The following is a 12,042-nucleotide window of genomic DNA, read 5'->3' on the forward strand; positions in this document are numbered from 1 at the left end:
AGCCAGCTCACCCCTGATCCCATGAGACTCTACCTTTTGGACCAGGCTGCCATGAGGTACCTTATCAAAATCCATATAGACAATATCCACTGCCTTCCCTCATCAATCATTCTTATCACCTCCTCAATAAACTCATTCAAGTCGGTGAGACATGACCTTCCCTGCACAAACCCTTAAATGTTATAAGTGCTTCTGCCTTTACTACCCTTTCCACCACATCTCCTCTAAACCTTCTGCACCGTACTTTAAAATCTATGCTCCCTAATCATTGATCCTTTCAAAGGTTTCTTCATGTTTACCCTCTCTGTGCCCTCAATTTTATGCATCTCAATCATGTCCCCTCTGAATCTCTTTTGCTCAAAGGAAAACAATCCTAATCTGTCCAATCTCTCTTCATTATCAACTCTTCAACCCAGACAACAGCCTGATAAATCTACTCTGTACCCCCTCCAGTGCGATCACATTCCTTCTATAATATGGATTCCAGAACAGAGCACAATACTCTACGAGCTGTAGCCCAACCAATGTTTTATACAATTCGCACATTATCTCCTTACTCTTAAACTTTATGTCTGGACTACTAAAAGCAAGTATAGTATATGTCTTCCTAATCACTTATATCCACATGTCCTGATACTTTGAGGGACCAGAGTACATGCAGACCAAGGTTCCTCTAATCTTTGGTGGTTCCCAGGGTCCTACCATTCATCACTTAATTCCTTGCCTCGTTCATCCTGCCCAAGTGCATCATCTCACATTTCTCTAACTCGAATTCCTGATCAGCCCGCCTATATCCTCTTGTAGTCTAAGGTGATCTTCCTCACAATGTACCACCCACCAATTTTTGTATCATATGCAAGCTTACTGTTCAGTCCTTCTACATTCAAGTGCTCAAGTTCAGCGGGGCACTCCCTTCTCTATCAAAGCTATCAGTTTGACTAATTGCAGTTTTCAATTCTTAGTTTGATAGACTTTTCCTTGTGTATTCACACAACAGCGCTTCAACTTTCTCAGTTTCAAATAATCCCCTCAGGGTTTTAATGAAACACTTCCTGAGGAACGTTTAAACTAAACCTATGCACTGAGACAACCTTTTTCTGAATTGATTTCTTGCTCCAGGAACACTGTGCTCCTATATCTCACTTCATTCAGGATTGTTGTGAACTGAAATGTAGGGTGTTTTCCTTACATTAAAAAAATCTGATTCTTTCAACTGAAAGCAGGCTAATGCTTCTATGTTTACTTGTACAATTTTTCCAATGCAAACAAATTTCCATTAGCATTATGGGAACTCTCTCTCAAGCACACTGTTTTCTGTAAAAAAAGACTCCAGGAACACTGAATTAGCTGAATCAACTTATTAGTAAATCCCCTCATATACATGATAAATTTTGATAAACTTGATAAACTTTGATTTCCTTGCTGAATAAGAAACAATCTATCTTGGCCCTAAAAAAAACTTAATAACACTGCCTCTGTTGTCTTCTGAGGCAAAGTGTTCAAGGTCACAAAACTCTCAGAAAAAAACTCTCACTTCCATCCGGAACACCATGGATAATGTTCACCAGACAGATCCCTGGGATTATCCCAGGAGAACTGGGCATTTATTCACTGAAATTCCAAAGAACGAGACATGATCTCATTGATATACACAACTTTCCAAGTCAGGGAGCTGCATGGAGTCCGACAGTGTGGAAATACACCTTTCTGTCCAACTCATCCACGCTGACCAGATATCCTAAACTGATCTACTCCCCTTTGCGTGATGCCTAAATTTTAAAACAGTGTCCCTTAGTCTTCGACTTAGTAACAAAAGGTAAGATCCTTTCCAAATTTACCTTGTTAACTCTGTTCAGGATCAAGTTACCCTTCACTGCTCTAAACTCCAGTAAAATCAAGCCCAACATGTGTAATCTACCTACTTGTTACAGGTATCAGTCCATTTAACCTTCTCTAAACTGTCCACAAATCATTTAGATCCTTCCTTAAAGAGGAGACCAAGACTGCATACAATATTTAGGACATGGTCTCATTAATGCTCTTTATATCTGAAAATTAACTTCCTTTTTATGCTTGATTCCTTTTGTAATAAAAGGATAGTATCCCATTAGCCTTCGTGATTATATGTTGTATCTACAGCATCTTTTTGTAACACAAGCACTGGAACATAAATCCGTCCATACCTTGGAATTTCATAGTTGCTCTCCATTGAAATAATAGTCTGCTTTTTAATCCACCTTATCAAAGTGAACAACTTCGCATTTTCTTACATTACACAACCAAACTCATTCCCACACTCCGAGATGTAGGACTCTGTCTCCCACCCCAGAACTGGACCCATGACTTCCTGATCAGTAATCCAGAAGGACAGGGGATAAACACCTCTTTCACAATAATCCTCAACACTGGTGCCCCACAAATCTGTGTACTCAGCCCTTTATTATACATTTTATACACTCACGACTGTCTGGCCAAATTCAGCTCGAACTCCATTTACAAATTTGCTGATGACACTACTGTAGTAGTTGGATGAAACAATGATGAAAGAGTAAAGAAAGAGAGACAACTTAGTAGCATGCTGTAAGGACAACAGATTCTCCCTCAATGTCTGCAAAATGAAGGAGCTGGTCATCAAGTTTAGGAAGCACAGTGGCTGACGTGTCCCGTCTCTATCAATGGTGCTGAGGTAGAGGTGGTCGAGAGCTTCAAGTTCCTAGGAATAAATATCACCAACAATCTGGCCTGGTCCATCTATGATGACACTGCAGTCAAGAAAGCATACTAAATCCTCTACTCCCTCAGAAGGCTAAGGAAATTCAGCATGTTCACAACAACACTTACCAATTTTGGTAGATGCACCACAGAAAGCATCCTGTCCAGTTGCATCACAGCTTGATATGGCAACTACTTTGCCCAAGACTGCAAGAAATTTGAGAGTTGTGAATGGAGCCCAGTCCATCACAAAGACCAGATCCAATGAGTTTGTCTACACTTCCTGCTGCCTCAGGCAAGCAGCCAATATAATCAAGGACCTCTCCCAGTCTAGTTATACTCTCTTTCATCAGGTTGAAGATACAAAAGCTTGAAAACCCATACTAACATATTCAGAATAGTTTCTTCCCCACTGTTATCAATCTTATGAACGGACTTGTCATTTCTTAGAGTTGATCTTTGTCTGCACATTCTCTGTAGCTGTAACAGTATATTGAACAGAATATACTGTTCAATTACTCTGTTCTACTTTGTAAAATATGATTTATCTAGCTGGTACAAAACAATACTTTTCACTGTATCTCTGAAAATGCACGTGACAATAATAAATCAAATCAACTGACAGATTTCTTTTTGCTCAATCATTCAATATATTTATTTCCATCTGCAAACCCCAGAATTCTTTATATCATACTTTCCTATGGTGTTGCTCGCAAATTTAGCTATCATGCCTTTGTTCCCCTCAATCAGCTCATTGATGTAAAATGTATAAAGCAGACAGTTCAGCAAAGACCTTTGTGGGGACTCCACACTTCACATCCTGCCAATTCAACAAAGAGCTGTTTATGTATTGCATTTTCTGCCAGCAAGCCAGCCTATCTTCGATTTATGTTCATCTGTTTTCCCATGGCATGAGCTTTTATTTTCTAAAATAAGCTTTGATGTTGCACCTTATCAAATGTCTTCTGGAAATCCAAGTACAGTATGTCTATAGACTCTCTTATCCACAGCTCATGTTACTCCTAAGAGATACAAGATATCCCTGAGGGATATTAGCAAGCGAGAAGGGGTTTAATGGCAGTTGAGGACAGTTAACAGTCATCATTACCAAGACTACATTTAACTTCATTTTTCTTATTAATTGAATTCAAATTTTACCTCCTGCTGGGTCGCTGAAAATTAGCCTGGGTTTTTCGATTACAAGACCAATAACATTATCACTATGTCACCAATACCCCAATAAACTATAGACTCCAAATTTATAAGATTCTAAAGACAATTATTGAGCCAAATAGCATTGGCAGCAACGTGAGGAAGCTACTGCCAAGGTGTATCCAAGAAACATACGTCGTAAAGTTCACAAATTAAAATGAAGGGGGAATACCTATTTCAAAGGACATCAACAAGATTACAAAGAGTAAAAGAGGGAAAATGGTAAATAGGAACAATTAGCATCACTTCTAAATTAGAAATGATAAAATCATACAATCTTCCCCCAATTAGAATTATGGTGCTTTGCCGCAAGGTAGAATCTAGTTAACTAAAGGTGAAAGCTATAGAAACCACCCATCACTCGCTACAGTTCTTCTATTTTGTAGAAGCTTGTAATTAATGTATGTCTCGTAGTGCCATTCTTTGGTTGGGAAAACAGGCAAACAACATATTTCCTGATCTCTACCAATGCTAAATGAACCTTAAGTGTGAACTATGTCCCTTTAATTAGCTCCTGAGGTTATGCAAGTGCAGTATGGAGAATAGCATCTATTAAAAAAAGCCCATGTTTTACTATTCCGAACACAGCTTGCTTCATGTTCACTATTGCAGTCACAAAATCAGCTGATAAAAATTACATACAAATTGCTAGGGCCTGGCTGCAAGATGTTGTGGGCTGGGAAGAAGAAATGGCGTTCAAAGGGAGTGGGAGAGGAAGAGGGGGAGAGTTGGTGGCTGCAAGGCAGATAGCAGGAGTAGATGGACTGGCTGCCAGAAGTGTGCTAAGTGAGCAGGAAAAGTCTGCAATATGGATAAAAGGAAAGCTGAATCTGAAAGGGGCTTAGAGAAAAGGAAGGCTGCACAAGATACAGTACAGATTTAAGCCTGCCAAGAAAAGGAATACTCAACTGATTAGGAGCCAGGAAAACTTGTAATCGAAATAATAAAAATTAGTACAAATAATTGAATCTCTAACTTAAGACTGCATATCTTCAGAAGCTACTTTATATGGGTTTAAATATAGAGGGGGAAATTTTAAGGAACAGTATAAATTGTTAAAATTGACCCTGAACTGCAGTTAAAAAAAGGAACTAATTTTTGTGAGTACATGATAGAAACAGATTAGTTGTGACTTCATTTATCTTTATGATTGGTGATAGACCTGCGTAAAAGTGTCAGATGTTTTGACAAAATATCCTTGTCAAATTATGCTGAACATAACTGAACATATTGTTAGATACAGAGTCAAGATTACAGTGATGCTGGAAAAGCACAGCTGGTCAGGCAGCATCCGAGGAGCAGGAAAATCGATGTTTTGGGGAAAAGCCCTTCTGACATATTGATAGATACCTCTAATGCTGCTGCTGTGTGAAACCACATATCAGATATATCAACACAAATACAAAAGATATTGTTTTTGTGTGACTGTACCAATAATAAAGGAGTTAGTAAGAATGAAAATGGAACCCGAGAACCAAAATGTAACCACATCAATCGTAAAATAGCCCTTGAAGAAAACATACTTTGCATCCTGCTTTGAAATGCAGAGATACTTTCGGAATACCCGCAACTTCATCTTACAATGACTTACTTTGGACTCTTATCCTCTCAGAACCCATCACCTCAGCAACATAAATCGCACAGGCCTTCTAACCAGACAGAAATGCTAATTAGCTATCCTTTTGACTTCAGTTATTCCAAATTCAGTTTATCTTGAAACTAAACAGTTTAAGTGTGTAAACATTTCCAAAACCTCATAAATCTAACACCTTCCTGGAATTTCGGAAACTAACAGTCTATTCACTGTTTACATTCACATTTTACAAAAGCATGAAACATCTTCCCAATCAAATAAAACTCAAGTGTCTCTTTAATCTTAAAAGAAGCAAGCCCCGCCAACAGAATTCAAAACAGGCATTTTTGTTTCATTCATTCATGGCTGGGCTAGCATGTATTACTAATCCATAAAATGCACAAGAGAAAGTAGCGCTCAGCTGCCGTATTGAATATGTGAATAAAATCAAAATACTCTGAGAAACGTTCTGGACTCTAAACATTAACTCTGTTTCTCCCTCCAAAGACGCTACCTGACTTGCTGATTTTCTCCAGCTTTCTGTATTTGCTGTCTTATTGAACCACTGCAGTCCATTTGCTTTAGGTAGACCACAATCCAGTTAGGGAAGGATAATCCAAGATGTTGAACCAATGAAAGAACGGCAATATATTATCAAATCAGGATTGCTCATGGCTTGTAAGGGAACTTGCAGGTGGTTGCATTCCCATGTATCTGCTATGCTTGTCCTCCTAGATGACAGTAGTTCAGAGATTTCCTCCATTTCACCCTAAATTGAACAATCCCAGGAAACAGTCTTATAAAACCTTGCATTTATAACAAAATGATTACCAAAAGCTCGCGTCCTCGCAATGCAGCCCCCATCAGCTGGCCTATCCATTCATACTTTCCAAATTCTTTGCAGGATGGATTGGGAACATATACATCTCGTGCTTCTCCAGTACTGTTACCCTTGGGGAAAGGAGAACAAACAAAAATTAAATTTTGTTTAGTCTCCACGAAAGGTAACTCCCAAGATGCAGTTACTTGAATTTTATATAGCCAACATACAGCAATTTTTACTAGGACTCTTCTAAATACATCAACAAAAGCAGAAAATTATTAAATTGTCACTGTTGTATCTCAACTTATTTTGTATTTTGTGATTTTTTTGTTGTGAATTTTGCCCTCAAGCCAAAAGGTGCTAAAGATTGAAACTGAAAGTTCACTTCCTCAAGACCAAATACAGTAATATTTCACAGTCAGTGAATTTTGATGGAAGAAAATAACAATTTCTGTATAGCAAGATGCCATAAACAGCAATGACATTAGTAAACAATTAATCTTTTTTGTAACATTGACAGAGCTAAATATTGATCTAGAAACAAGACATTCTTTAATATCACTTAATTAACAAGATCTTTTATATTTACCTGAACAGCTATATCACAAGACCATTACAGGCATGAAAATATTGCAACACTTTAAACTCTTCTATAAAATGGACTCAATTGCTTTCAAAATGGCTCCTCCATGTCATGGGACTTTGGCACTAACAATGCCCGACAGACCTGAAACTTAGGCAGATACCTGACTGAAATACGGACAATCACAGCCATGTATGGAGTTCACAAGCTTCTTTACGAAGGATAAACCATCAACAAAAAGGCCTGTGATATACCAGTTGGTTCATTTTCCTGTTTCATCATGGACAATAGGGATGTCAAAGTTCAATGGGTTTTCCATATGAAATTAATCTCACTGCCCCTTCCTTGAATTGTGATGGTTCCACACCTCAAACAAATGACTTGAAAAGCTATAAAACAGGATTCATATCAGCCTAATATCATCATATTTAGAAAATAACTTGGGGCTTTTAACAGGTTAAATGTGTAAGGCAGCTGTATTTTGCATTTGATTTGAAGAGTTACAATAGGAGTTATATAAATTTGTGCATGGGATTTGGAGGTACTGGCTCAGCCAGCATTAACTGCCATCCCTAATTGCTCAGAAGACAGTTGTGTCAAACAGACTCCAGTGGGTCTGGAGTCACATGTAAAACAGACCAAGAAAGGATAGTATATTTCCTTTCCTAAAAAGGCCAGATGGGTTTTCGTGACAATCGACAATGGTTACATGATAATTCTTTGGCCAGCATTTTTATTCAATTCAAATTTCATTATATCTGTTTTAATGGAATTTGAACCCATGCCCCCAGAATATTGTTGTGGTTCCTGGATTATCCCTACACCATCACCTCAAACAGTTTTCTGTTGGAGATTACTCAAATTGGGACAAACTGCATGGAACAGGAGCACACACTAATCTCATACGCAAACACTTAAGAAAACAAAGTCTGCCCATGAAACATCTCAACTAAACGATAGCAACTCTGAAAAACAGGAATCTCCTTTGCATTGCACTAAATAATGAACCTTGATTAAATCCTTAAATCCTGGAATTGGATTTTAATCCACAATCTCCTATTCACCAAAGAGTCAAACTGCTATATAATTCTCAGGACTTAAACATCCATTTTGAATTTGAGGCAAAATCACATTACCTTAGCCTCAGCAAAATTGAATGTTGGTTTCTGGGATAGGAACACAGACCGCCAAGTAGCAACTTTTCCTCCTTCTCTTTATCACTAAAAAAGCAGCGAGTTTTGAGGAGCTCAGGTTGAGGTTTTGGATGTAGGTTTGCTCGCTGAGTGGGAAGGTATGTTTTCAGATGTTTTGTCACCACACTAAGTAGCATCATCAGTGAGCGTCTGGTGGCATGGCCCGCTTTCTATTTATGTGTTTAAGTTTCCTTGGGTTAGTGATGTCAATGCCTGTGGTTATTTTTCTCAGGGGGTGGTAAATGGGGTCCAAGTAAATATGCTTGGTGATAGAGTTCCAGTTGGAATACCATGCTTCTAGGAATTCTCGTGCATGTTCTTGTTTGGCTTGCCCTAGGATGAATGTGTTGTCCCATTCAAAGTGGTGTCCTTCCTCATCTGTATGTAAGGATACTAGTCAGAATAGGTCATGTCTTTTTGTGGCTAGTTGATGTTCATGTATCCTGGTGGCTAGTTTTCTGTCTGTTTGTCTCATGTAGTGTTTGTTACAGTTCTTGCAAGGTATTTTGTAAATGACATTAGTTTTGCTTGTTGTCTGATTAGAGTCTTTCAAATTCATTAACTGCTGTTCTAGTGTGTTAGTGGGTTTGTGGGCTACCATGATGCCAAGAGGTCAGAGTAGTCTGGCAGTCATTTCAGAGATATCTTTGATGTAGGGGAGAGTGGCTAGGATTTCTGGACATGTTTTGTCTGCTTGTTTGGTTTGTTGCTGAGAAATTGATGGACTGAGTTCATTGGGAACCCTTCTTTTTGAATACACTGTATGGGTGATTTTCCTCTGCTCTTCGTAGCTCCTCTGTGCTGCTGTGTATAGTGATCATTGAAATAATAATCAACTAGCCACAAAATGACATGACCCACTCTCAGTAGTATTGTTACATACAGATGAGGAAGGACACCTCTTCGACTGAGATAACACATCCATCCGAAGACAAGCCAAACAGAGACATGCACGAGAATTTCTAGAAACATGGCATTCCAACCGGAACTCTATCAACAAACACATTGACTTGGATCCCATTTACCACCCCCTGAGAAAAAGAACAGGAAATGACATCACCACAGGAAATGATATCACCAACTCAAGGAAACCTAAACACATAAATAGAAAGTGGGCCCTGCCACCAGTGCTTCATCCGGAGGCTCACTGATGATGTCACCAACTGGTGACAAAATGTCTGAAAAAGAACCTTCCAACTCAGCAGGCAAACCTACATCCATTAACAAAGCAATTAAGAACCTGACACCAGGCTCCCCAGCCAATTTGCACTGATAGGGCCATTTAATCAGAAGGATTATTTCTGATTATAGGAATTGTGGCAGATTTCAGAAACATTCAGCAATGCTTTTAATTTTCAGATTGCAGAATCCACAGGAATGGTTAGCTGACCAGTAAAAACCCTCCTGCCCCCACCAAATGGAGCTCTCAGTTAGTGGAGGATTCTATTGTGTGATTTGAGGGACTGCAGAAAGTCAGCTTTCCCAAGGACAGGGAAAAAAAGAGAAACCTCTATTCTCTAACAGAGTAGACAATACAAACTTTCCTTTAGACCATTTTCCTTTTTGACACCTGCCTTTACGACCCTGCACAAAACCTGTCCTTCTGCTCTTTGCACACAAACTAATGTAAGGATTCATAACTTCTGCTTTCTCTCCATGCAGAAACAGGGAAGAACATAAAACTTGACAAGGGGATTAAATATATGGCTGACAGGAAGGAAATCCAGTCGCAAGCACTTTTTGAATTATACTCCTCCTCATTCATTTGGAAAGAGGTCTTGTTCGGGGAGGCTGAGGCACTCTGTTGAGAGATCCTGAGCTCCTGAGGCACTGATACTCAGATATAATCGCAGAGCTGAATCTCTTGTGTTGATGCTCTCACCCCTTTCGAACTAGAATTTGGTGGTGATCATGATTAATGCGTGAAAATCTTTATGATTGAAAAGTTTGGCAGGGCTAAGTTCCCATTCTTGAACCTCATCAGAAGTGAAGGTTTGGACAGCAAAGTTTGCTCTGCTACCTTGAAAGCTGCCAGCAATACATGAAACATATTTCTCCATTTTTTCTAACTTAGCATATTCTCTAATCTCTCAAACAAGAGTTTCAAGAGAGATAGAAAAATCGGTTGATATAGATAAGGTAAGCAAGAGATTTTACAGAGAGTTGCATTATAAGTCAATGTCTTCAAGAAGAAAAAAGAAGTCTTCAATTGTTTTCTTCAGTTAGATTTTAACATACCTGATTAGATGTCCTTACAAAAAAGGGCAAAGGCACTGGACTGTCCCCAGAACTTGGGCATAGCTCTTCAGAAATATCAGAGAGGCTATCGCGGAATCCGCCACCTATTGTTTAAAAAAAAATTGGACTAGTTAAAAAAAGTTTTTATAATGTTAAATAATTAACCTTGGATTAGATTAATCATCATTTATCAAACTCATTCGAACATAGTTCACTGATTTTCCAATATCAATTGCACATCAGTACTCAGTGATAGATCATAACTGTTATTACTTCGCTGAGGATGTTATGATGCATTAGTTAAAGAATTGCTTACTAAGTCTGGAATGACAGTTAAAAGGGCACAACACAATAAAATTCTTAAAATTTTATACTGCCATAGACAAACATGCATGGCTTATGTTATTATCCAAACTGCTCTATAAGATTGCCTTCTAATCATGACTGGGTATCCTATACTTCCTATGCAGCTCACTGTGACCCAACATTATCTCAAGCAGGTTTATAAAAGCAAGCATATAAAAATCTTTAGAATAACATTTCAGCTCAACAGCACATGCTGGAAACCTTAAATAAAAACAAATGACTTGAAATACCCAGATTAACTGGCGTCTATTGAGAGACTAGGCAGAGTAAACTTTAAGGCTGAACAGTGCTTACCTTGGTCAATTATGCCTTCAGAGATAAATTTACATTCCCACCACTGGTCATAGCGCGCTGGCCATCTTTGGATTTAAAAAAGAATTACAAGTGTAAAGAGTATTCTTGTGTGGAGTTCTGAAATGTTAGTAATGGAAAGGGTACTGTCTGTATTATGATGTTATTGAAGCTAAAAAGATAAGTAACTTTGTCCAATTACAGCTTTAATTGTTAAGCTTATCAATTAAATATTTCTAAACAAAGTGACTAAGTTCAAAGAGTTTGTTACAAATAGCTCTAACTGTACGTGCTCCAATGTGCTTCATGCGATAAAGCCTTACTTCTATTATTTCCCTTCACCACAATCAAGAACTACAAAGGGCTGAAACAACCTTCAGAAACATTAGTTTTATGTCCTCGAATGATTAATTTAAAGAAAATTCTGTTGAATTTTATGAAATTAATGCAACAATTGACTGCATACTTTCTGCACTTCATGACCAAATTGCCGAATGGCAGACCATGGAGGGAAACAGAGTATCATTCGTGGAGTTGAATAATCATCACGATAACAAAATGCAGAACAATGTAGCCAACCATCCCATATTCAATAGTCACATTTACAATACACAAAACTTGAAATCACAAACTAGACCAGAGACTTCAACATAGATGCATTTTTAAACCATCGAGTTTACACCCTGGGTTCAAAATCATTTCCAAATCAATTCCTGTGTTGGCATTAGCGTTCAACACATAATGGTCCTTCTAAAATCTAAAAGTAAAAGAAATTTTAAAATTTATTGTGTCCAATTGCTGTTTCATGGATTACTTTAGTTTCCCTTTTTTTTTTATAAGTTATTTGAAAATGATCTTCTTCAATTGGTTGGTCACGGTTGTGCAATAGTGTAAGTGAATGTACGGGCGACCCCCATATCCATGGAATAATTTTCTGCGGTTTCAGTTACCCGTGCCTGAACATTCAAGGGAGCATTCCAGTAGCTGCCGGGAAGGTAAGTTTCCCATTTAAATGAATGGGTTCACTCCTATCTGCAGTTTCGACCTACCA

General features: G+C 38.3%; 1 protein-coding gene across 1 annotated transcript in view; it reads right to left on the minus strand.

The window, feature by feature from the left end:
* hectd3 (HECT domain containing 3) overlaps positions 1–12,042 on the minus strand; it is a 65,663-nt gene that overhangs the window by 23,153 nt on the left and 30,468 nt on the right. The window contains exons 13-15 of the mRNA XM_087990540.1: positions 10,995–11,059; positions 10,335–10,438; positions 6,329–6,448 (exon numbers count right to left, since the gene is read on the minus strand). Coding sequence (XP_087846666.1) covers positions 6,329–6,448; positions 10,335–10,438; positions 10,995–11,059 — 289 coding nt within the window. The remainder of the gene's footprint in view (positions 1–6,328; positions 6,449–10,334; positions 10,439–10,994; positions 11,060–12,042) is intronic.

Source organism: Chiloscyllium plagiosum, unplaced genomic scaffold (genome assembly GCF_037043375.1).
Source record: "Chiloscyllium plagiosum isolate Xiang-an unplaced genomic scaffold, Cpla_swu_hap1 HiC_scaffold_9, whole genome shotgun sequence".
Classification (NCBI taxonomy): Eukaryota; Metazoa; Chordata; class Chondrichthyes; order Orectolobiformes; family Hemiscylliidae; genus Chiloscyllium; species Chiloscyllium plagiosum.